Source organism: Mytilus trossulus, chromosome 8 (genome assembly GCF_036588685.1).
Source record: "Mytilus trossulus isolate FHL-02 chromosome 8, PNRI_Mtr1.1.1.hap1, whole genome shotgun sequence".
Taxonomy (NCBI): Eukaryota; Metazoa; Mollusca; class Bivalvia; order Mytilida; family Mytilidae; genus Mytilus; species Mytilus trossulus.
Genome location: NC_086380.1, coordinates 50,239,281 through 50,266,969, shown reverse-complemented (window position 1 = coordinate 50,266,969; position 27,689 = coordinate 50,239,281). Strand labels below are relative to the sequence as shown.

The 27,689-nt window shown below is 30.3% G+C and overlaps 1 protein-coding gene across 1 annotated transcript in view; it reads left to right on the top strand.

Annotated features, from left to right (window-relative positions):
- The window catches only part of LOC134727737 (uncharacterized), a 162,006-nt gene that overhangs the window by 93,921 nt on the left and 40,396 nt on the right, over positions 1-27,689 (top strand). Inside the window, exons 19-22 of the mRNA XM_063592123.1 lie at positions 1,677-1,778; positions 8,207-8,308; positions 15,700-15,801; positions 23,291-23,374. Coding sequence (XP_063448193.1) covers positions 1,677-1,778; positions 8,207-8,308; positions 15,700-15,801; positions 23,291-23,374 — 390 coding nt within the window. The remainder of the gene's footprint in view (positions 1-1,676; positions 1,779-8,206; positions 8,309-15,699; positions 15,802-23,290; positions 23,375-27,689) is intronic.

Below are 27,689 nucleotides of genomic sequence, written 5' to 3'. Positions count from 1 at the left end.
AGAAAGTAAAATAGAATGCAAGTATGAACACATGATAAGACCAAGAAGAATAGTATTCATGCTTATATATATCAAAACAGAATTTGTGCTAGCTTAGAATTGACTTACTATAAAAAGCGCAAACCTGTGAAATGTGTGTGATTGAGGCTGAATTCACTTAAGGTATCTTCTGTGCGTACATTGAGAAGTAAAATAATTATAAGTTTTACATCCAGAAGAAATATCATTTCTGATATCCAGATAAAGTTCCCGGTAATTTCTGTTCCAACCTTCCTAATATACATAAGTTTGTTAAGGAAAAACTGAAGCTATGCAGCTAAATGAAAATATTGTTAACATATGGATATTGACGTATTCTATATATATCTTTCATATGCCATTTATTTTTATTTTATTTTGAATAAACACAATCATGTAGCTTAGTTGCTTTCTTTTTCTTTGTATCTGCCATGAAACATATAAATAACCTGATGAGTAAAAATCAGGAGTATAGACGAGACTCCAAACATTGCAATGTTTAGAAATATCAAAATTCAGAAGAAATTAAATGCCTTAGTAAATGTTTTGGTATTTTGAACCCAACAGTTTGTTTACCAATATTAATATTTCTATTTTAGATGTATGTTTTGTCAAAAAATATAGCCTGTCTTTTTTATTCGTTTGCAAACAGTTTAACATAAATTTGTATATGCATTCGTAATAAATAGCCTTTCATTCATTTCATATTGATTTTTTGTTTTCAAGATGAAGTTTCTGAAATAGCACTAACAGCATTTATTGAAATGTAAATTGCCATACTGCTGATTTATTGTGTATATTCATTGTTTTCTGTCTTCAGTAAATTAGGTGTTATTTAATGTTACAAATTGAAAGTTTTTGAGGTTCGTGTTGTTTATTTTTTCAGTTCTTTTTGTAGTATGTCGTAGGTAGTTGTCTGTCTTTTTGTCGTTTTATTCTCTTTTCTATTGTGTTATTGATATCGACATACCTCTATATATTTTTCATATGCCATTTATTTTTTATTTTGACAATCTTGTACAGGATGTAGCTTAGTTGCTTTCTTTTCCTTTGTATCTGCCATGACAAATATAAATAACCTGATAAGTAAAAAAATAAAGAGTACAGAAGAGAATCCAAACATAGCAATGTTTATAAATATCAAAAATCAGAAAAAAATCTTATGCCATAGTAAATGTGTTGGTATTTTGAACCCAACATTTTGTTTACCAAAATTTCTATTCAAGATGTATGTTTTGTCAAAAAATATAGCGTGTCTTTTTTATTCGTTTGCAAACAGTTTAACATAAATGTGTATATGCATTCATAATAAATAGCCTTTCGTTCATTTCATATTGTTTTTTTTTCAAAATGTTATTTAATGTTGCAAATGAAAAGATTTTGAGGTTCGTGTTGTTTATTTTTTCTGTTCTCTTTGTAGTTTGTCGTAGGTAGTTGTCTGTCTTTTTGTCGTTTTATTCTCTTTTCAATTGTGTTGTCGGTTTCAGGTCGACTTATGAATCTACAATTGCTGGTGTAAACCTTGTATTTATAAGTGTGCTTGTATAATAAACTTAAATTGTATCAAGTTGCAGAGCGAGTTATCAAAGGAGTGACTTCTATTCGAACATTGTAAGATACATGTCAGTACTGTGAATTATTCAACTTTTCTGTTTCAGGACGGTGACACTCTTTTACATTTAGCTGTTCAAAGAGGAAATACAGAATTATTCAAACTGTTATTAGAAAGAACAACCATAGATCCAGCGGAAAAAAATAAGGTATGAAGTGTTATATTTGCTAAAATAGTCAACAGTTTGCAATCGGTAATAGTACTTTATTATTTGAAAGACAATTCAAACTGAATGTCCACAGAGTATTGCCAATGTAATCAGAATCTCGAATATACTTAAAAATACCAATGGGTAAAGCATAAGCTATGTATTAAAACAAGAAGAATTATAACGTTTGCATATCGGGTCAACTTGTCTGATTCTTCCAGACAGTTGTTTTACTTGGAAGACCTTATTTGTCTAGTTAAATTCCCTTCGTGTTATTATTCTTAAAACAATTAGAATGAATAAACTTACAGTGTATACAAAGTGCGAAATCAGATATTTCATTTTCACTGTTATTCGCCAGTATTACTATTGTAGAAAAAAGTATGATTGGAAAAAAATGCGTTTTTTTTCCTTTTTGAAAATACAAAATAATTTATTTCAATCGTTTTTGATTGGTTTCTGCCAAAACTGATGACCACACAATATGACTTGTACATACATTATGAAAATCAACTCAAATCAATAATACATCAGTGCAAATATCTTCTATGAATGATCACAGTCCATAAATCATTCACAACAAAATGATTGATACTCGCACACAACCCAAAAAGTTCTCGGAGTGAACTAAAAAGCCCTGGTTATTATTTATAGCCTCTGATGCAGTTTTTTGACTTCTTTGTTTAAGACCAAAACATTTTGGATACAAGAAAGTAAAATAGAATGCAAGTATGAACACATGATCAAGACCAATAAGAATAGTATTCATGCTTATATATATCAAAACAGAATTTGAATTACCTTAGAACTGACTTACTTTAATAAGCTCAATCCTGTGAAATTTGTGTGATTGAGGCTGAATTCACTTTAATTTCTTTAAAACAAAAATATCTCGATTCATGTGAATTTCACATGAAAAATTTAACGTGAAATTCACGTGAATCAGTTTTTCACGTGAAATTCACGTGAATTACGTGTATAAGCTCGATAAACGTAAAATTCATGTTTATTTCACAATTAATTCATGTGTACAAAATTTGCAAAATATTTAAACACATTGTGTGGCCATAAATAACTATGATTTCCAATCAACTATACATTAGGTACATTCGACTGCTTGAAATGCAAATGACTGAATATGTGGTTCAGACATAACAAACGGTTTTACAGCCTTATATTTATTTCTATTTAAATGTGTAGTTGTTTCCATATATAATGCACTGTTTTGCCCTAGGAAAACTACCACAGGGGTAAGAAACTAATTCATAACTTAAGACTCGATCCCAATAAATATCATGAACACCTAAATCAGCTTTTTTGTCACCGTGGCATACAAAAATACAAGCTGGAAATATAAAAAAATATATCGGCAAAACTGACAATAGTGTGTTCTATCCTGAATATGTACTAAATTTTCCATATTGCTAGAAACAGCAAAACAATTTAGGGAATTTGAGGCCCTAAAAAGGGGGGGGGACAGAGAAAATTGCCGTAAAATTCCCTCGGTTTTAGTTTGTTAACCCGATTTTGTTTTTTTTCCATGGATTCATGAGTTTTGAACAGCGGTATACTACTGTTGCCTTTATCTACCCCCTGGGTCATAAAACAAATAATTTAGCTTGTAAATGCAATGATTTTATGATTTTAAAGGGTTCTCTATAGAAACCAATAATTGTGCTTGGAAGTTATGCAAAAATCAGATGTTAGAAGTCATCTCTATAACATTTCATGAATTTATACATCAGACTGGTCTTTGCATACATACAACTATTGCAAATATGACTTTGTTTTAACCCTTCTAGTTCATATATTAGTTAAAACTGTGTCAGATATATGGTTACAGATAATACTGTTGTGACAAGAATTCTTAACTGACCATTTGAGCCAGAAAATGTGATTTTTTATTGACAAATAGGCATACAGTAAGATGTGGACAGGGAACTAGGACAAGATTGGATAATTTATATAATATTGAATGTTGGAATGATTTACTTCTAAACATTACATTTACAATATTCTAAAATATTTTCAATATGTTATTAGAACAGTTGTAAACCGGTTCTAGCCATTTTACATGTTTTCTGTCAGAAAACATGCAAATAGGGTAGGCTGGCAATAATTAAAATTTTCTTTCAAATTCTCTAAAAAATCAAAACATTGGAGGAGACATTAAATGTACAGTCAAAGAAAACTCAGATTCTATGTAGTGATTTCCTTAAGGCAATAATTTTTGTAAGTGAGTATTTATGTGAGAAAAAGTGTTTTTAGAGAGTTTTCTATTTGTATAAATGTTTGTAGAGGTTGCCTTTTGTAAATACAGATGTTTATCAAACCACGCCTTTTTTTAGGAGATTTGGAATATTTAATGAATTGCAATATTTTTTTTTTTTGAATTTATTGAACCATAAAATTCTTTAAAAATAAATTTCTTTCAAACATAAGACTCAAAGAACTTTTTATATTATTCATATTAACAATAACAACGTACACACATGTTTGCGTATGAATACGCAACGTCAGAGTGGGCGTTTCGCCATAAAAATTGACAACATTGAAAATAAAAGTCATACTTTTAACCAATCGGAAGACAGTAAATACACCAAATTTATTTATTAATAGATAATAAATTTTGTTTACCAGTATATTTACATGTGAATATTGTTTATATTTAAATCTGTTGTAACACTACAGTCGAGTTAGGGGTAGTTAAGAAATTTAGTGTAAGTTTGAATTCTTAGAAGTTCGGGGCATATAAACGTTGAAAATATACCGCACAGTCCTATTATTTGATCTTTGCAAAAATAGAAGTGTATATGAACTTTCCATTCTAGGATATGATTTTTTTCAAAACTTCATAGTAAAAGTGTTACAGTTTAAGCCAAAAAGGGAGTTCCTATGGGAAAATACATTGTCAATATTTACAAAAATGCATACTATAGGACTTCAGAGAACCATGATATTAGATAAAAAAAAATCATCTATTTAAAAACAGAGGAAAGGGAGAAGATCCCAAAGTAAATTAATAAATAAGGAAACAGAAATTGGACTCATTTACAAAAAAATTTTATAATTTTCGTGTGTGTAGTTTAATTCTATTTGCAAAAAAAAGGAATTTATATATATTGGATTGTTAAATGAATGATAGACATTTATTGTGATTTTTTTTTCGCATTTATTCTGTTAGATGTTGCAATTGGAGAATGCAATTCTATTTGATATCATATCTTGGAACATAAATAGTTTTTTTCTTAAAGATAGACAGTGTGGTTACACGATTATTTATAGTAATACTTTTACATTAGCCTTCAGTCATTCATTATCGGCGTATATTTTACAGCGAAACTGGTCACACTTATATCCACTTTGGCATAATTGCTTATTTTGCGGTTTGATCCTTCCTATCTACAACATAATTACATAATTCAGATGCCATTACTGCATCTTATTCAATCCATATTTAGCCTTTTAACTTGTAAGAATTATCTAAAATCCGACTTGTCAACTATAATGCCATTTGGGTTTTTTACTTTCACATTTGTGTTCATACGTTCTATATATCGAGTGTATCGATTGACTTGATTCATTTCAGAGTACAGACTTGATTGAGAAGCTGATTTTGACAGTTTTTGTTATTTGATTATTTTGCGCAAACTGAAATTTATTTAACACACATTCAAATTTTTTTTACTAGTTAATAACCGTTACTAATAATATTAGCTTTTAATAAAGCTGCTTTTTATTGATCATTTATAGTATCGGTTGGCTTTTCATGTCTTACACGTACATTGTTATTTGAGGTAGAATATCCTACCCTAGGCGAATGGGACGCTACATTTTGTAGCATTTGATAGCAAAATGCAATTATATAACATTTTGTTTGTATTCATTTGATATATATTGGGGATTGAGTCGTAAGTTATAAATTAGTTTTTTACCCCTGTGATAGTTTTCTTAGGGCAAAATAGTGCATTATATATGGAAACAACTACACATTTAAATAGAAATAGGTATAAGGTTGTAAAACCGTTTGTTATGTCTGAACCACATATTCAGTCATTTGCATTTCATCAATTAATTTTGACATCTGGTGAGACGTTTGTTCTTAAAACTGGGCAAATAGAATAGACTCTTGTATTTATTTGTTTCAAGAAGCGATATATAGTTGTTGTAGGTGGTTAAATGGAAAACAATTGGATATAAAAACATTGGTACACTCGATGTTAAATATTTCGAATGAAAGCTAATTAGTAGAATTTAAGTTTTGAATCGTGATTCTGATGATAACAATCTTAATAGAAGATAGTCTGCTAGTCGAAAGTCTAAACATGTACCATACATAACCAGATCCATGGGTTTCTCTGTTGAAATTTTAATAAGTTGGGTACGATTAACATAGTTACCGTATTTGAACTTTTCCGTGGAAAGACCTTTTGCTTTTGTTCTGATTATTAGATATTTCTACTTTTCCATAGAAAGTCCTATTGCTTTTGTTCTGATTGTTATTTTTTTTTCTTATATGATATCGAACAGTTTATGCGCTTTTTAAAATGTCAATGTTTAACCGAGCAATTTTGTTTGTAAGAGTTATCTCCCCAAACACTGTTTGTTCTTGTGTCTACTACTCCTTCGAAACCGTAAAAGACAAATTTGGGTTACCAAATTGCTCGTTATATATTTAGGATTATGAATATCATTGGACTGAAGCTGTCCGGAGACTCCATATGAGAGTTTAGTCCTCCCTTAGGTTAAACATTACGAGTATGGTGATATAACTCATTAACAATATATAGGAGCAAGGGTCTCTTTTAATTTATAGTCATTGTCATATAACCTGGAAATTGAAGTCAAGGTCAAAGTTTAGTTTGACTTTTTAGATTTACACATTCGCTGTAACTTCTTATTACAGAGTTTGGTGTGGTTGAACTTTTGGACTTTCCGCTTTGAAATTTCTATGAGTTTGGTATTTTTGTTACTGTTTGGTACATTATAAAGTCATAGGGTCTTTTACATCAGGTTGCAGAAATATGACCTTGGAGAAAGTCAACAAGAAAATAACTTTAGTAAACCGAAAGTAACCATTTTTGATTTTTTTTTTATGTTTAAGCACTTTGAATTATTTGTCAGAGTCATTGTGTAATCAGATTCAAATGAAACCAGAAGTGACATTCTGTAAACAAGGAGTACCTTTCTACCTTTATTTCATCCGAAGGAAAAATAAATCATTTTTATTTGGAAAACAGCACTTTTTTTTTATTATCTGAATTACCATATTAAACCAAAAGTGAATATTTTCCTATCAAATTATGAGAAAGACTTTCAAATATTCTCCAAACCTTTGGTTTCTGATTTTCTTAAGTTTTGGTATTTCTCAAGACATCGGGGGGCAATGTCTGTAAAAAGATTTTTATCTCAAATATTCCTGATGCTCATGTATTACAAACATTGATTATTAACCGTATGTAGCAACTGAGGTTATTTGAAATTTCAGCAGTAAAGATTTATGTATGATGTTCAATTCATTATCTAAATTAAAAGGTAACTTCTGTGCGTACATTCATAAGTTTAAGCTTGAAGTAAATTATTATAAGTTATACATTCATGAGAAATAGCATATCTGATGTACAGATAATGTTCCCGGTACTTTCTTTTCCAACCTTCCCAATATACATAAGGTTGTCAAGGAAAAAACAGAAGATATGCAGACAAATCAAAAGATTGTTAACGTATTGATATCGACATACCTCTATATATTTTTCATATGCCATTTATTTTTTATTTTGACAATCTTGTACAGGATGTAGCTTAGTTGCTTTCTTTTCCTTTGTATCTGCCATGACAAATATAAATAACCTGATAAGTAAAAAAATAAGGAGTACAGAAGAGAATCCAAACATAGCAATGTTTATAAATATCAAAAATCAGAAAAAATCTTATGCCATAGTAAATGTGTTGGTATTTTGAACCCAACATTTTGTTTACCAAAATTTCTATTCAAGATGTATGTTTTGTCAAAAAATATAGCGTGTCTTTTTTATTCGTTTGCAAACAGTTTAACATAAATGTGTATATGCATTCATAATAAATAGCCTTTCGTTCATTTCATATTGTTTTTTTTTCAAAATGTTATTTAATGTTGCAAATGAAAAGATTTTGAGGTTCGTGTTGTTTATTTTTTCTGTTCTCTTTGTAGTTTGTCGTAGGTAGTTGTCTGTCTTTTTGTCGTTGTATTCTCTTTTCAATTGTGTTGTCGGTTTCAGGTCGACTTATGAATCTACAATTGCTGGTGTAAACCTTGTATTTATAAGTGTGCTTGTATAATAAACTTAAATTGTATCAAGTTGCAGAGCGAGTTATCAAAGGAGTGACTTCTATGCGAACATTGTAAGATACATGTCAGTACTGTGAATTATTCAACTTTTCTGTTTCAGGACGGTGACACTCTTTTACATTTAGCTGTTCAAAGAGGAAATACAGAATTATTCAAACTGTTATTAGAAAGAACAACCATAGATCCAGCGGAAAAAAATAAGGTATGAAGTGTTATATTTGCTAAAATAGTCAACAGTTTGCAGTCGGTAATAGTACTTTATTATTTGAAAGACAATTCAAACTGAATGTCCACAGAGTATTGCCAATGTAATCAGAATCTCGAATATACTTAAAAATACCAATGGGTAAAGCATAAGCTATGTATTAAAACAAGAAGAATTATAACGTTTGCATATCGGGTCAACTTGTCTGATTCTTCCAGACAGTTGTTTTACTTGGAAGACCTTATTTGTCTAGTTAAATTCCCTTCGTGTTATTATTCTTAAAACAATTAGAATGAATAAACTTACAGTGTATACAAAGTGCGAAATCAGATATTTCATTTTCACTGTTATTCGCCAGTATTACTATTGTAGAAAAAAGTATGATTGGAAAAAAATGCGTTTTTTTTCCTTTTTGAAAATACAAAATAATTTATTTCAATCGTTTTTGATTGGTTTCTGCCAAAACTGATGACCACACAATATGACTTGTACATACATTATGAAAATCAACTCAAATCAATAATACATCAGTGCAAATATCTTCTATGAATGATCACAGTCCATAAATCATTCACAACAAAATGATTGATACTCGCATACAACCCAAAAAGTTCTCGGAGTGAACTAAAAAGCCCTGGTTATTATTTATAGCCTCTGATGCAGTTTTTTGACTTTGTTTAAGACCAAAACATTTTGGATACAAGAAAGTAAAATAGAATGCAAGTATGAACACATGATCAAGACCAATAAGAATAGTATTCATGCTTATATATATCAAAACAGAATTTGAATTACCTTAGAACTGACTTACTTTAATAAGCTCAATCCTGTGAAATTTGTGTGATTGAGGCTGAATTCACTTTAATTTCTTTAAAACAAAAATATCTCGATTCATGTGAATTTCACATGAAAAATTTAACGTGAAATTCACGTGAATCAGTTTTTCACGTGAAATTCACGTGAATTACGTGTATAAGCTCGATAAACGTAAAATTCATGTTTATTTCACAATTAATTCATGTGTACAAAATTTGCAAAATATTTAAACACATTGTGTGGCCATAAATAACTATGATTTCCAATCAACTATACATTAGGTACATTCGACTGCTTGAAATGCACATGACTGAATATGTGGTTCAGACATAACAAACGGTTTTACAGCCTTATATTTATTTCTATTTAAATGTGTAGTTGTTTCCATATATAATGCACTGTTTTGCCCTAGGAAAACTACCACAGGGGTAAGAAACTAATTTATAACTTAAGACTCGATCCCAATAAATATCATGAACACCTAAATCAGCTTTTTTGTCACCGTGGCATACAAAAATACAAGCTGGAAATATAAAAAAATATATCGGCAAAACTGACAATAGTGTGTTCTATCCTGAATATGTACTAAATTTTCCATATTGCTAGAAACAGCAAAACAATTTAGGGAATTTGAGGCCCTAAAAAGGGGGGGGGGGACAGAGAAAATTGCCGTAAAATTCCCTCGGTTTTAGTTTGTTAACCCGATTTTGTTTTTTTCCATGGATTCATGAGTTTTGAACAGCGGTATACTACTGTTGCCTTTATCTACCCCCTGGGTCATAAAACAAATAATTTAGCTTGTAAATGCAATGATTTTATGATTTTAAAGGGTTCTCTATAGAAACCAATAATTGTGCTTGGAAGTTATGCAAAAATCAGATGTTAGAAGTCATCTCTATAACATTTCATGAATTTATACATCAGACTGGTCTTTGCATACATACAACTATTGCAAATATGACTTTGTTTTAACCCTTCTAGTTCATATATTAGTTAAAACTGTGTCAGATATATGGTTACAGATAATACTGTTGTGACAAGAATTCTTAACTGACCATTTGAGCCAGAAAATGTGATTTTTTATTGACAAATAGGCATACAGTAAGATGTGGACAGGGAACTAGGACAAGATTGGATAATTTATATAATATTGAATGTTGGAATGATTTACTTCTAAACATTACATTTACAATATTCTAAAATATTTTCAATATGTTATTAGAACAGTTGTAAACCGGTTCTAGCCATTTTACATGTTTTATGTCAGAAAACATGCAAATAGGGTAGGCTGGCAATAATTAAAATTTTCTTTCAAATTCTCTAAAAAATCAAAACATTGGAGGAGACATTAAATGTACAGTCAAAGAAAACTCAGATTCTATGTAGTGATTTCCTTAAGGCAATAATTTTTGTAAGTGAGTATTTATGTGAGAAAAAGTGTTTTTAGAGAGTTTTCTATTTGTATAAATGTTTGTAGAGGTTGCCTTTTGTAAATACAGATGTTTATCAAACCACGCCTTTTTTTAGGAGATTTGGAATATTTAATGAATTGCAATATTTTTTTTTTTTGAATTTATTGAACCATAAAATTCTTTAAAAATAAATTTCTTTCAAACATAAGACTCAAAGAACTTTTTATATTATTCATATTAACAATAACAACGTACACACATGTTTGCGTATGAATACGCAACGTCAGAGTGGGCGTTTCGCCATAAAAATTGACAACATTGAAAATAAAAGTCATACTTTTAACCAATCGGAAGACAGTAAATACACCAAATTTATTTATTAATAGATAATAAATTTTGTTTACCAGTATATTTACATGTGAATATTGTTTATATTTAAATCTGTTGTAACACTACAGTCGAGTTAGGGGTAGTTAAGAAATTTAGTGTAAGTTTGAATTCTTAGAAGTTCGGGGCATATACACGTTGAAAATATACCGCACAGTCCTATTATTTTATCTTTGCAAAAATAGAAGTGTATATGAACTTTCCATTCTAGGATATGATTTTTTTCAAAACTTCATAGTAAAAGTGTTACAGTTTAAGCCAAAAAGGGAACTCCTATGGGAAAATACATTGTCAATATTTACAAAAATGCATACTATAGGACTTCAGAGAACCATGATATTAGATAAAAAAAAATCATCTATTTAAAAACAGAGGAAAGGGAGAAGATCCCAAAGTAAATTAATAAATAAGGAAACAGAAATTGGACTCATTTACAAAAAAAATTTATAATTTTTGTGTGTGTAGTTTAATTCTATTTGCAAAAAAAAGGAATTTATATATATTGGATTGTTAAATGAATGATAGACATTTATTGTGATTTTTTTTTCGCATTTATTCTGTTAGATGTTGCAATTGGAGAATGCAATTCTATTTGATATCATATCTTGGAACATAAATAGTTTTTTTCTTAAAGATAGACAGTGTGGTTACACGATTATTTATAGTAATACTTTTACATTAGCCTTCAGTCATTCATTATCGGCGTATATTTTACAGCGAAACTGGTCACACTTATATCCACTTTGGCATAATTGCTTATTTTGCGGTTTGATCCTTCCTATCTACAACATAATTACATAATTCAGATGCCATTACTGCATCTTATTCAATCCATATTTAGCCTTTTAACTTGTAAGAATTATCTAAAATCCGACTTGTCAACTATAATGCCATTTGGGTTTTTTACTTTCACATTTGTGTTCATACGTTCTATATATCGAGTGTATCGATTGACTTGATTCATTTCAGAGTACAGACTTGATTGAGAAGCTGATTTTGACAGTTTTTGTTATTTGATTATTTTGCGCAAACTGAAATTTATTTAACACACATTCAATTTTTTTTTACTAGTTAATAACCGTTACTAATAATATTAGCTTTTAATAAAGCTGCTTTTATTGATCATTTATAGTATCGGTTGGCTTTTCATGTCTTACACGTACATTGTTATTTGAGGTAGAATATCCTACCCTAGGCGAATGGGACGCTACATTTTGTAGCATTTGATAGCAAAATGCAATTATATAACATTTTGTTTGTATTCATTTGATATATATTGGGGATTGAGTCGTAAGTTATAAATTAGTTTTTTACCCCTGTGATAGTTTTCTTAGGGCAAAATAGTGCATTATATATGGAAACAACTACACATTTAAATAGAAATAGGTATAAGGTTGTAAAACCGTTTGTTATGTCTGAACCACATATTCAGTCATTTGCATTTCATCAATTAATTTTGACATCTGGTGAGACGTTTGTTCTTAAAACTGGGCAAATAGAATAGACTCTTGTATTTATTTGTTTCAAGAAGCGATATATAGTTGTTGTAGGTGGTTAAATGGAAAACAATTGGATATAAAAACATTGGTACACTCGATGTTAAATATTTCGAATGAAAGCTAATTAGTAGAATTTAAGTTTTGAATCGTGATTCTGATGATAACAATCTTAATAGAAGATAGTCTGCTAGTCGAAAGTCTAAACATGTACCATACATAACCAGATCCATGGGTTTCTCTGTTGAAATTTTAATAAGTTGGGTACGATTAACATAGTTACCGTATTTGAACTTTTCCGTGGAAAGACCTTTTGCTTTTGTTCTGATTATTAGATATTTCTACTTTTCCATAGAAAGTCCTATTGCTTTTGTTCTGATTGTTATTTTTTTTTCTTATATGATATCGAACAGTTTATGCGCTTTTTAAAATGTCAATGTTTAACCGAGCAATTTTGTTTGTAAGAGTTATCTCCCCAAACACTGTTTGTTCTTGTGTCTACTACTCCTTCGAAACCGTAAAAGACAAATTTGGGTTACCAAATTGCTCGTTATATATTTAGGATTAGGAATATCATTGGACTGAAGCTGTCCGGAGACTCCATATGAGAGTTTAGTCCTCCCTTAGGTTAAACATTACGAGTATGGTGATATAACTCATTAACAATATATAGGAGCAAGGGTCTCTTTTAATTTATAGTCATTGTCATATAACCTGGAAATTGAAGTCAAGGTCAAAGTTTAGTTTGACTTTTTAGATTTACACATTCGCTGTAACTTCTTATTACAGAGTTTGGTGTGGTTGAACTTTTGGACTTTCCGCTTTTAAATTTCTATGAGTTTGGTATTTTTGTTACTGTTTGGTACATTATAAAGTCATAGGGTCTTTTACATCAGGTTGCAGAAATATGACCTTGGAGAAAGTCAACAAGAAAATAACTTTAGTAAACCGAAAGTAACCATTTTTGATTTTTTTTTTATGTTTAAGCACTTTGAATTATTTGTCAGAGTCATTGTGTAATCAGATTCAAATGAAACCAGAAGTGACATTCTGTAAACAAGGAGTACCTTTCTACCTTTATTTCATCCGAAGGAAAAATAAATCATTTTTATTTGGAAAACAGCACTTTTTTTTTATTATCTGAATTACATAGCATTACAATAGCATGAATCGTTCTATATAATAGGGTTCTTATCCCGGGCATAATACAATGCCGTATTTAGTAAAACCTTTTCAACTTTTGATCTTCAGTGCTGTACAACTTTGAACTTTTTTCACTTTCGATCTTGTATATCTGGGCGTTATGTATTCGGGTTTAGTTTTCTGTAATTCGTTTTTACTTCAGTTTCATTATGTATATCTCTTTCATATTCATTTGTTAAAATTAACTGTTTGCAATAGTGTGAATTGTTTTATATAATATGAATGTTCTTATCCTGGGCATACAAACAATGCCGTATTTGGCAAAACCTTTTCAACTTTTGATCTTCAGTGCTGTACAATTTTGTATTTTTTTCGTCACTGGTGTGAGTCTCGTGTGGACTAGACGCGTTTTTGGCGTATTGAATTTTAAACCTGATGCTTTTTGTTATCTATTGATCATACTTTTCTTTGTCTAATATGTTCTGCTTTTTATTTGTATTGTAGTCCTGTAATTTTTTGTTTTCATTTTAATGTTATATTTAACTGTGCCATTAAAGTGCGAGGTTTGGCATGCCTTAAAACCAGGTTTAACCCACCACTTTTATTTCCCTTTAAAAGTGTCCTGTACCAAGTCAGGAAGATGGCCATTGTTATAATATTGTTCGTTTCTGTGTGTGTGTTGCATTTTAACGTTGAGTCGTTTCTGTTTTCTCTTATTTTTGAGATAAGACGTGGCACGGTACTTGTCTATCCCATATTCATGTATTTGGTTTTGATGTTATATTTGTTATTCTCGTGGTGTATTGTCTGTTGCTTGGTCCGTTTCTGTGTGCTGTTGCGTTTCGGTGTTGTGTCGTTGTTCTCCTCTTATATTTAATGCGTTTCCCTCGGTTTTGGTTTGTTGCCCCGATTTTGTTTTTTGTCCATGGATTTATGAGTTTTGAACAGCGGTATACTACTGTTGCCTTTATTTACCATATTAAACCAAAAGTGAATATTTTCCTATCAAATTATGAGAAAGACTTTCAAATATTCTCCAAACCTTTGGTTTCTGATTTTCTTAAGTTTTGGTATTTCTCAAGACATCGGGGGGCAATGTCTGTAAAAAGATTTTTATCTCAAATATTCCTGATGCTCATGTATTACAAACATTGATTATTAACCGTATGTAGCAACTGAGGTTATTTGAAATTTCAGCAGTAAAGATTTATGTATGATGTTCAATTCATTATCTAAATTAAAAGGTAACTTCTGTGCGTACATTCATAAGTTTAAGCTTGAAGTAAATTATTATAAGTTATACATTCATGAGAAATATCATATCTGATGTACAGATAATGTTCCCGGTACTTTCTTTTCCAACCTTCCCAATATACATAAGGTTGTCAAGGAAAAAACAGAAGATATGCAGACAAATCAAAAGATTGTTAACGTATTGATATCGACATACCTCTATATATTTTTCATATGCCATTTATTTTTTATTTTGACAATCTTGTACAGGATGTAGCTTAGTTGCTTTCTTTTCCTTTGTATCTGCCATGACAAATATAAATAACCTGATAAGTAAAAAAATAAGGAGTACAGAAGAGAATCCAAACATAGCAATGTTTATAAATATCAAAAATCAGAAAAAAATCTTATGCCATAGTAAATGTGTTGGTATTTTGAACCCAACATTTTGTTTACCAAAATTTCTATTCAAGATGTATGTTTTGTCAAAAAATATAGCGTGTCTTTTTTATTCGTTTGCAAACAGTTTAACATAAATGTGTATATGCATTCATAATAAATAGCCTTTCGTTCATTTCATATTGGTTTTTTTTCAAAATGTTATTTAATGTTGCAAATGAAAAGATTTTGAGGTTCGTGTTGTTTATTTTTTCTGTTCTCTTTGTAGTTTGTCGTAGGTAGTTGTCTGTCTTTTTGTCGTTTTATTCTCTTTTCAATTGTGTTGCCGGTTTCAGGTCGACTTATGAATCCACAATTGCTGGTGTAAAACTTGTGTTCATAAGTCTGCGTGTATAATAAACTTAGATTGTATCAAGTTGCAGAGTTATCAAAGGAGTGACTTATATGCAAACATTGTAAGATACGTGTAAGTACTGTGAACTATTCAACTTTTCTGTTTCAGGACGGTGACACTCTTTTACATTTAGCTGTTCAAAGAGGAAATACAGAATTATTCAAACTGTTATTAGAAAGAACAACCATAGATCCAGCGGAAAAAAATAAGGTATGAAGTGTTATATTTGCTAAAATAGTCAACAGTTTGCAGTCGGTAATAGTACTTTATCATAGGAAAGTAAATTCAAATTGAATGTCCACAAAGTATTGCTTATATAATCAGAATACCGAATATACTTAAAAATATCGAGAATCAAGCATAAGCATTGTATTAAAAACAAGAAGAATGATAACGTATGCATATCGTTCAACTTGTCTGTTTCTTCCAGATAGTTGTTTATACTTGGATGACCTTACTTGTCTAGTTTAATTGCCTTCGTTTTATTCTTCTTAAAACAATTAGAATGAATAAACTTACAGTGTATACACAGTGCGATTTCAGATAGTTCATTTTCACTGTCATTCGCGAGTATTACTATTGTAGATTGAAGGATGACGGGGGAAAATGCGTTTGTTTCCTTTTTGAAAAAACAAAATAATCTATTTCAATTTTTATTTTTACACAATTTCATTTAAATATGACTTTTTAATATGCAATAACAAGATAATAGTTACCAAATGTGCTATTGAAGCAGCCGATTTTTATTATATCAATTATTGAATGCGATTCATTTTAATTATAAGTGCGACGTATTATCAGTGTAAGTGCTATCATTTCTGACGTGGGAGTTTTGGAGTTGCGATTCATTTTCAATGTTGTTTTATATGATAATTTGAAATGCATAAACAGAAAATAGTCATTAAATGATTTTGATATTGATGATATGTACAATTTACTATGCAAACTAATCGTAGATGCTTACTTGCGTATACACAGTGTACAGTAACTGTTGATTCCGGGTGTGAGTTCGACACCGTTCTTCGATTTTTTTTATGTACGTTCGTTTTGTTTATCCACCATACATGTAGTTACATACCGTTTGTTGGTATAAAAATCGATCAGAAAATAATATACTGTTTCTACCAATCTTTTGGTGTTTTTTTTTTAGTAAGAAAGCATTAATACTTAACATTTGACATTCCTAACACTTCATGATGAAAATTAAAAACAACTAAATTTCGTATGTGTCTCACGTGAAACATGAATTACTGGAGTAAGAGAAGCCCACAAATCGGGAGAGCCTTATTGCAATCCAATTTCTGAGAATTCCAGTACTGTTATCTTGAGGGAAAAGGTCAGTGTCACATTAAGGTCAGATAGGTTTGCGACATCAGAGTCACATGAAGATCATATGACCGTATTAAGGTGTTTATATATTGCATATTCAAAGATTTTCGGTGAGGTGGCTATTAACGTGTAAATGATTCAAAAATATACTGTAGTATAAAATACATGAATATTTGTTCATCCAAGCGTGATATGTAGGTCCAGTGTAATCTATTCTGCCAAAGATATACGCACAGATAACGTTGCATCGGTATGAGATGTAATGCACCTTAGATATAAACCCAAACTGAAAAACTGGATAAATTTGACAATACATATAGATCCAGACAAACTATTAGGGACACAAAATTGATTTTTTTAAGCAATAAATGCTATTTTTACTGAATTCATTGATGTATCACCACCTCATTTTTGTAATCATAAAGTAACCATATGTAATAAAATCCTGAATTTATTAAGTTTGTTAGTGAGTCGTCTGAATAAAGGTTTTATCTGAAGAAAATCAATAAATTTCTTTCTATGAAAATGCATCGCATATACATTAGAAATGAATCGCCCCTACAGTGACAATGAAAGTTTAGTATCATTACTTGACAGTAAACATGAACCACCCTCATAACGTTATCAGTATAATAGAATTAAATCCAAAACTGAATGACAAAACATTTTAAGTTATACAACATTAATAACTATGTTAAAAGGTACTTTTTTTCTGAAAATAAAACTTAAGGCCTGTTTTTAAATCTTCCACACGCTCTGTTTGCGAACTTTTCGTTACATTTACAGATGTGTGTTCAGTTTGACATATGGATGTATGTAGTCGCGATAATCCAAAACAGAATTTATCGTCTGTTTGTTTATCAATCTACATTAAAATATATGACAGTTACAGTAAAAATTATATGTCAGGATTCGCACTCTATATACACTGAACTTGCACATGTTGATGATTGAAACACCTCATTTTTGAATATTTTCTATATGCATAAGACAGACTTAGAATTACGGCTTCATGAGTAAAATCTAAGGAAATACCGACACAACTAAATTAATATTAACAAGTAGAATCTAACATCTATATACCAATATTTTCTTCATGATTCAACAAATTATCATACAAATTATTATTTTTTTACTTTTCTCATTTTATATATATTGTACTTACAGCTCATCATGATATTTGATCATATATATGCATATAAATAATCGAAAAAAAAACTTTTTTAACGTTTGTTTTATTGTTTAAAAAGAGTCTTAAAACACGCAATGCGCGAACTGTTTCGTTTCTTTTTCCACTTTTCTGATATTTTACTGATAGACAGTATTTACTCTTTCAAAAAAATGTTTATGATTAATTTGCATCTGGACGTAAATCAAACAACAATCAATCTATGATGCGTAAAAAGAAAGTTATAAATAACATGATGAGTGAAAAACAAAGAGAAGTAATCGATAAAATATTTTCCCACTCAGTGTTTTCGTTGTATCAAAATGGAGTTACCCACAAAATGCACAAAAGGTAATGTTGAGTTTTCCTCATTTCTTATGTATTTCTAATTATTTATAATTAACCACATTTAGCACTACGAGATCGTGCATTTTACATCAATGTGTCTCTGAACGTAAAACACACAAAAATAATTAAAACAAAAAATCGCTAACCGGTTAACCGGACTTTTTTTATCAATTTTGGTAGATTTGATATAAATTTTGAATTGCATTAAATATGTTAAAGAGTTATTTTTTATTTAAAAGTTGTCGTCGTGGTATTAAATTAGACAGATCAATTGTCCAGTAAATTGATTGCTATTGTTAATCCTAAAAACATACAATTAATTAGAACTTCAAGTTGTCTCTCAGCTCGGGGCAGGATCATATTTAGTATACATATTTTTTAACAGTAACTTTTAATCAGTGGGCGATATCTTTTTGCGCCAAAAAGTAACTCATTTGCAGACCTACATCTAAATGTTAAAGGCTTGGTCTTACTTTAAACGAAATGCTAACTCAGAAATTGTGAAATGCAAACCAATGGGAATGTACTCAATGTATAAGATAAGATAAGATAAGATATTTTTATTCCAAATTAAAGGGCCTTTAAAGAGCAAAGTAATTTATTTCAATGATTTTTATAATTGTTATAAATAATGATGACATAAATCATAAAAATGAATTTAACTATTTCTTAGATGTTAATCTACAGCCAGATCAGAGCCATATACATAAACGTGATACGTGATATTTCGAGTAACATGCTTAAAGAAACAAGGAAACAGACCAAAGAGAAAGTCATACAACGACCAAAATTTATTAATTTTTGTGTCATTTTGATCTCTTGTGGAGAATTGCCTCATTGGCAATCATACCACATCTTCTTTTTTTATATAATTAATCATTTCAAATTGAAACACTTCAGATTATTTTCGGAGACAACAAGAGAAAAGGAAAGAATCGGTTTCAAACATATTCAATTCAACGGGATCAAGAAGGTTGTTTTTTTATTTTTCAATCTGAAGTTGGTACGGACGCTATAGTTGATACGGTCTATTTGATAATTAAAATCCTCAAAGACAAGCCTTATAATGCCAAAGGACAATAGTCAATTCTAAAAGCGTAAATTAATACTTGGATGAAAGGTTGTCAAATTGACACTCATACCACATGTTATATCTATGTGTAGGTTACTTATGATAAGGCTTTTAAACCCGAATTTAAACTATACCGGTTAACCGGTTAATCGGTCGAACGATTATCCGAGTAACCGTTTAGGCAAAAGTGTACGATTTGACAACACTAAAAGCTAGATATTGGTTAAAACAAATATAAATATGGACCAATTCAATTACACGATGCTCTTGACCTTACTGACTCATCACGAGGTTTTTTTTTTAACTTAAATATTGTTTAGGATTTTTTAAAACAATAAACACTATCACATCATATCTTAAATAAAACTGTTCTTATCATAGAAAATCAGGTGAGTTATATATGTTTTAAATTTCATAACCAAAATCTTGTGGACTTTCTACAAAAATCTATGTTTTATTTGCCACAAAAAAAAACTTTTCTATTTAAAAATGCAATGACATTATAATTAATAATGCTTTGCATGAAGTTTTCCTTAGTATACGTACAAAAATGGACAATCTCTATTATTCATTATCTTTGCTATTTTGATACTATTGCAGTTTGCAAATTTAGTAATGCACATGTCTACAAAAGGGGTCATAAATATTATAAAACAGAAAAAAGTGATTTTAAAAAAAAAAAAAAAAAAAAAAAAATAAACAGGGGTCAAAGAATTTCTTAATAATAACAGTTCACAACAATGTCAATTTTATGAATTTAGTTACAGCTAATTAGTCAATAACAGTTAACGGAACATATTTCTTCAAAACAGCAGTAAAAAAATCATCGTGTTGGAATTTGGAACCACACAACATCTATATTTATCAAAACATTCCAACAATTATATTTCTAAGTTTTGCTCTGTTATATATTTAAAAGTGATTGTTTCATAAATCATATCACATAAATGTTTGTCCCAACTGTTCATTTATTCATTTTTCAAAATATCTCTGTCTAAGAGTGTAATCATTGATTTCCATTTATTCAAAGTATGTCTTTGTGAATAGTGTATGTAGTTATCTTACTATCATTGATGTAGATCCCACATTTATTTTCTTTCATTAGCTACCTTCACAAATTAAACATGGAGAAATCCGCAATACATATTGATTAGATAGATTGCTACAAGTCTTATATTTACAGATCGACCTTTTTTTAAAGTTGGAAGTGATATATATATATCCCTAGACGACGATTAATTCATAATATTTGATGAAATAATTGTCAGTGTAGCGAAAAAACTAAAAATACTTACTTCAATCTAAAACAAAACTGATGAAAATAATCTACTCGTAACGAAACAAATAAATAAATAAAAAAAACGAATAAAAACCTAAAGAAACATTTATCATTATCGTTCCATTATTTTTAAATTCCTTTTTGCTATTTTCTTCCTATGATTTTTTGCTACATGTATATTAATTTTCTTTTCAAGTGTTTAGAGTTACCTGTTCAATCTGTTTTTATTTATTTATCGATAGTACAAATTCACTGCGAGAGTTGGCGTTCATTAGTTCAATTCCCAGTTTGGTATAAAAAATATTTATTTTAATAGAAATCATGAACCGAAATTTGATTTACATACATGTAGTTATCGACAGCAGAAAAGGTTGTTTTTACAAAATATAATGTATATCCGATATAAGATACTAAACTGTTGTTCAGATTGTTTAAAATTGATAAATTTTTCCTTTTTATAAAAAAAAATTGCCTTATTGTTTGCGCAATAAGTTATTTTAAATGCCACTCAGTAAATGTTTTTATTATTTAAAATTAAAATTTAAACGATATAAAGAGAAAGATATTGAAACTTATTTTTTAAAACTTATACCTCGAATTTGACATACGCAGTCATCATAGTAACATAATCTATTGCAAACGAGACGATTTAATTTTGAAATCAAAATTCCCTTCACTTTAGTAGCAATATACCATCTTTACCTGAATATTGGAAATACATTTCCCAACTCATTCGGTTTCTAAGAGCTTACAGCTGCTACCCGTCATAGGTTAGCTAGCTGTAAATTCAAGTTTAATCCGCCATTTTCTTCACAAGGAAATGTTAATACCAAGTCAGGAATATGACAGTTGTTTCTCATTCGTTTGATGTGTTTAAGCTTTTGATTTTGCCATTTGATAAGGCTCAGTTATTTTACTTTTTATTTCGTATTATATTATGTATATACAACTGACATAGAACAAAACAGATACCATTTCACTGCGAAGTCATATTAAAATGTATTCAGAACAAAGAATGAACATAACATTAAAAAGCGTTAAAGTTGATCAGCCTAGTAATAGCTTTTTATTTCTTTTGTATTACTGGGTGCCTTTCACTAAAAAGGTCGTAATCAAATGACATCATCATGTTTTAATGCAGTAAGCGAAAAATGGGGAGGATTCAAGCAGTTTATTTAAAAATGAAATAGAAGACAATTATGCATCGTTTGTTCAACTAACTAATAACTCATTGAATTAAAGTTGAGCTAGTATGTGTTATGAATATAAATTGAAAAACTTAGCATATAAAAAAAAATCAAAACCACACGTTCTGTGCACAGAGGTCGTGAATTTCTTTTATTTCGTAACAATTATCTCTTATTTGAATATGTCTCTTACCTACATGTATTACCTTTGAGTTGAAACTCTAGCTTATCGGTTATACACGATATTGCACTGTTCATTCATTCTATCAATGATTTAGCTGTATGTCTTATGTTTTCATTGATGATTTGTCTGTGTGTCTTATGTTTTATTAATACTCTGACTGTATGTCTTATACTTTCATTGATAATTTGGCTTTGTGTCTTATGTTTTTATTTGTGATTTTGCTTGTGTCTCATTTTTTCATTGATGATTTGGCTAATTGTGTTATGTTTAATTCATGACTTGGTTTTGTGGTTTATGCTGTTATTGGTGACTTGGCTATGAATCTTATGTTTTTATTTATGTTTTCAATTATGATTTGGCTGTGTGGCTTATGTTTTTATTTATGATTTGGCTGTGTGTCTTTTATGATTTTATTGATATTTGGCTATGTGTATTATTATTATATTAATCATGTTAATGATTTGGCTGGGTGTCTTATGTTTTATTCATGATTTGTCTGTGTGACTTATGCTGTTGTTGTTTATTTGGCTGTGTGTCTTATGTTTTTATTGATGATTTGACGGTATGCGTTATTTTTGCTTCATGGTTTGGCAGTATGTCTTATATTCAAATTATAGTTCGGCAATGTGTTTTATGTTTTTTTCCTCATTCTGTGCTGTGTCTTATGTTCAATGTATATTTTGAACTCTGTCTTATAATATATGATTCCGCATTGTGTCACTTTACTCTGTTAAAGCTCCGGCATTGTTTCTCATCGGATATCACACTTGCGACACTTGTCTTACTAATCGGCAGTTGTTAAGTAGTATGTGTTATCAGTTGTCATGTATTTCATCGTGTTTAATATGATAAAATTGAACCTCCCCAGTACTTTATTATATGAATGTATCTATCGAGCTAGTTTTACAGTGATACAATTTAGTTTCCATTTTAAGGTCCCTTATGTTCTTCAATTTGGTTTCTTGGTTTGACTTATTTTTATTCAATCGTGACTGGTTAGTCTTTTGAAGACTAAACACGCGTCTGGTGTAATAATCTGATTTGTTTGATGATTTTTATTTTCCTGTATTTCCAACTGATCAATGCATATCGTTTACACATCTTTTTGCTAACTATTTGTCTTGTATTTCAGGCCAACAAAACACCGATTGAGATTGTCAATAGACGTTACTGGCATTCGGAAAAGGAAAAAGAAGAATTACGAGAACTTCTGAAGGTAAGGCTTCATGTTGGTGTATAAGTCCATTTGTAGATAAGATCAATTAAAATACAAAAAAAATGCTGAATGCGTCGACGAACGGAGAAATCGGTGATACCAGGGACAGATAAATTTACGTATTTACTGAAGGTAACGTAATCATCAATACTAGCATTAACAAAAACCCTTTTTGTTGCATCAGATGCGCATTCAGACTGTTTACCCAAATGTATCTTTAGTTTCTTTTAGGTTTTTAAGTGCTATACTTATTTTCTTTGTTTTATTTCACTACATAAATTGTATCTTTTTTGGGTTGTAAATATTGAAAGTGAAAGTATAGGTGACATGAGTCGTCACTTTTGATTTGTAGACATATTTTCAACGGAATGTTCAAGTACAAGATTATAGCTCTGATAGCTGTAAAGTTCAATATGAGTAGCTGAAGGACTTTAGAACTTTTTCGCCAATTTTTGTTATACCAGCTCTTCAATGTTTGCATTCAGGAATAATTTGGCAGTTCCAATATGGAAGTTAGAAATGTCACCTTGGATTGGGAAATATCAACTGGGCAAAAAGAAATGTAATCCTGAAAAAGCGAAATTTCGACTTGGATAAAACAAATATCAAGAATGAACAGAGAGATTTTAACAACAGCAATGCAGAATGTCCCTACCGGTCTTTCGTTATTTCATGAAATCGATATTAGTGGTTTAATTTTGGTTCAGTATTTTGATTAACTTAGGGAAATGTTGGTAATTTAATCAAAGTGGGCAACACTTGGTATTCATTGTGTATCTTTAACAGGTCGATTTTCTGACGTCAGAATATATTTGCATAGTAATTTCCAAAACACAAGGCCAATATGGCCTTGAAAAACTGACCAATCGACTCAATGAACTACAATGCATTGTGGTCTACTACGAGTAACCTACTACGTAAAACACGTGGAATTAGTGGGAAAACAGTCAACTTATATATTGTCGGGGACTGTCATTACCAAAGTTTTTATTCTGCAAATATATTTAATGTAAAATATATAGTGTAATCTTCAATTTGCATGCTCAGATTAAAAAAATATTGTTTATTGGCTTCACAATTCGTCTTTCTTTTTCGCCTTGCAAAAGGAGTTGAACCGGTTTTGTGCAGTGTTATAAATTGAACCTGCATTAATTTCACGACATGACACAGTGAAATATTCAATAAAGTGACCACTGTCCAGTAAACTCATTTGAGCTCTTTTCAACCTGTATAATGTCATTCCAAAATCATTTCTGCTTAGACTGAAAACACGAAAACTTTCATTGAAACACTTCTTTCTGTACTGAATGTGTATTTTTTTTTTATCAGAACCTGAACTTATAGTAAAAACATCATGATATTCAGTATGCTAAAAATCAGTGTTATGAAAGTGGCCGGGGCGGATCCAGTCATTTTAAAAAGGGGGGTCCTAACCCTGGACAAAAGAGGAGGGGGTTCCAACTACATGTCCCTATCCAAATACACTTATCGTCCAAAAAAGGGGGCCCATACCCCGGAACCCCCGCCCCTGGATCCGCCACTGAGCGGGTACGGTATATAGCTCAATACATTTTTTATTGTTTCATCCATCGATAATATCCGTTTGTTGCTAATTTTTATAACAAAATATACCTCAGAGGTTTCTTATCGTTCGGCTGCTGTCCTGTTGACATATGTAAAATATCTCCAATATTAAAAGTCTCTGGATCATAGTGGGTGCCATATTGTCTATTATTTTTTTTTCTTTTAAAACGTGCTTTGTATATAGAAATGAAAAGATGAGGCATGAGTGCCAAATGAGACATCTTTCCAACAAAGACATAATTTAGTAAAGTAAGCATCATAGGTTCAATGCTGAAAAGTAAGCGATAAATGACCCAAAAATTACTTGTGTAAAACAATCCAAACAAAAAAAACGGCACAATTAAATATTTAAAGGAGAAGAAATCTATCCCATAAAAAAAATATTGTATAGGAACCTGTATTTCAGTGGTAGTCGTTTGTTTATGTGTTACATATTTGTTTTTCGTTCATTTTTTTTATATATATAATTAAGGCCGTTAGTTTTCTCGTTTGAAATGTTTTACATTGTCATATCGGGGCCTTTTATAGCAGACTATGCTATATAGGCTGTGCTCATTGTTTAAGGCCGTACGGTGGTCTAAAATGTTAATTTCTGTGTCAGTTTGGTCTCTTGTGGACAGCTGTCTCATTGGCAATCATACCACATCTTCTTTTTTTTTATTATAGATCTAACGCTGCAATTTTCACAAAACATCAACTGTTCCACCTTGTCGCACATACATATGGATAAAATCATTACAGCTTATTTCCTAATGCATGTAGAGCAAAACTTTGGTTAGCTTGCTTGCTTTATTTGTATATTGTACAAAATATAAAATATGCAAGTTAAACTATGCCTATATATATATATTGTTTAAAGATGTCAATCTTATTTTCAAAGCTTGTATATAAACAACTATACAAAGCAAGCAAGCCAACCAAAGTTTTACTTTGCAGGTAAAAGAAATCAGCTGTAATGATTTTATTCAGTTTGACAAATGTTTGAGCCCGTTAAAAAACGAACAAACTGAAACTACAGTTCCTGAATTCACTACCTTCAAAACAAAGGGAACAGTTCGGAAGTTCCATATAATGAAATGTGACAAAACAAAATACTTATAGATTTTGTTTACACTGCCATTTATGTAAATATTTCTTCGCCTTTTTTACAAACACAAAATTCAAGGACCCACCTTTAGCTTTAAATATCTATACGAACATTGCTGTACTCGTGAATATCAGCAGCGACGTTTATCGACGGATGACTTTACACTAGTAAGTTTGTCTCATTGGTAATTATGTTTTTTTGCTGTTGTTTCGTTGCTGTCTGGTGGACAAATACATGAAATCTCTGTGCCATCATCAAACATGTTAATGGCTATACATCGGGTAATTCAAACCGTTTTTTCTTCGCATAGAAACAAGTCTTCGTTAATCTGAGCATGGAAGTAATACTTTATATCATGAACTATAAATGAGGATACACAAAATGAAATACTAAGCGAAATTGTGAATCCCGCATTGCACGAAAAAATGTGTTGTATTTCAGTTAATAACACGTGTTCTTGCTTGATTGTAAACACGTAGTAGTCCATCATGCATTGTGACTCATTTAGTTGATTGGTCAAAAACCTAGGTAAAAATAAATTACGTCACATGTAAATAAACAATTACATGTGCAAGAACATAAGTATGCTAATTTATGCATTTCCATATAAGGTAGTGGTCCTGACCTGTTTAATACTGTAATTTATTTGAAAAATCAAATCGGAGTTACCAAAATTACTGATATATGATACCAGCATATAATTTTATTTTAAGAACAAATGTTGACAGTATTATTTCGTCCGGGCACAACTGTTTGCTACACACAGAATACTGAGAGTTCAAGGCTACCGAATTCCATTGACGGTTCAGTATTTTGAATATGCATAGGAAATCTTTGCACTGTAAACTAGAGCAGTAAAACCATTGTAGTCATGAACTAAAGTAGTCATTGTGTCCGATACTGCTTTCTTTTATATTATCTGTTTGTTTTTTTAATTAACCTGAGTCATCAGATAAGCTGATTGATGATAACGGCATATTTTTTTGAATATTTGTTTTATTAAATACAAATAGGACAAGTGATAACTGTCAAACATGCGTGTTATACACACCATCATAATAGATCAACACTTAAGATATTTAGTATTTTGAAAACAAAGAAAGAATGGTGCCACCGTAAATTTAAGCTATTGGCTATTTTGTAGTCGTTTTACACTTATAGTGCTGCTGTCATTTATATTGGAAAAGCCATCCAGATTTACACACTAAAAATAAAACCGACAAAACATTTTAGAAATTGCATTTCAATATTACTGTGATTCAATGTGTTTATATCAAATACTCTATTATAAAGTACCAAGTTTATGATACCATCGTGATGTATAGTAAAAAAAAAGTACACTTATGAAGACTCTTAATCAATTATATGATTACCAACATTGTAAACTTAGAAATGTACACGGACTGCTATTTTTTTTATGTAAAAGTACTATAATTTTATTTTATACAGCAATTATTCATAGTGTTATACGTGTTGCTCAGACCTCAGTTTTCTGTGTTGTTTGGTGTTTACTGCTGTTTGTCTGAATTTTTTTCGGTCTTTTGTGGCCCGTGCGTTGTCGGTTCCGACTGATGAGTTTATATATTCCTTTGGTATCTTTTGCCTCTCTGTTAAATCATTTAATCTCAATTTAAACATGCAATG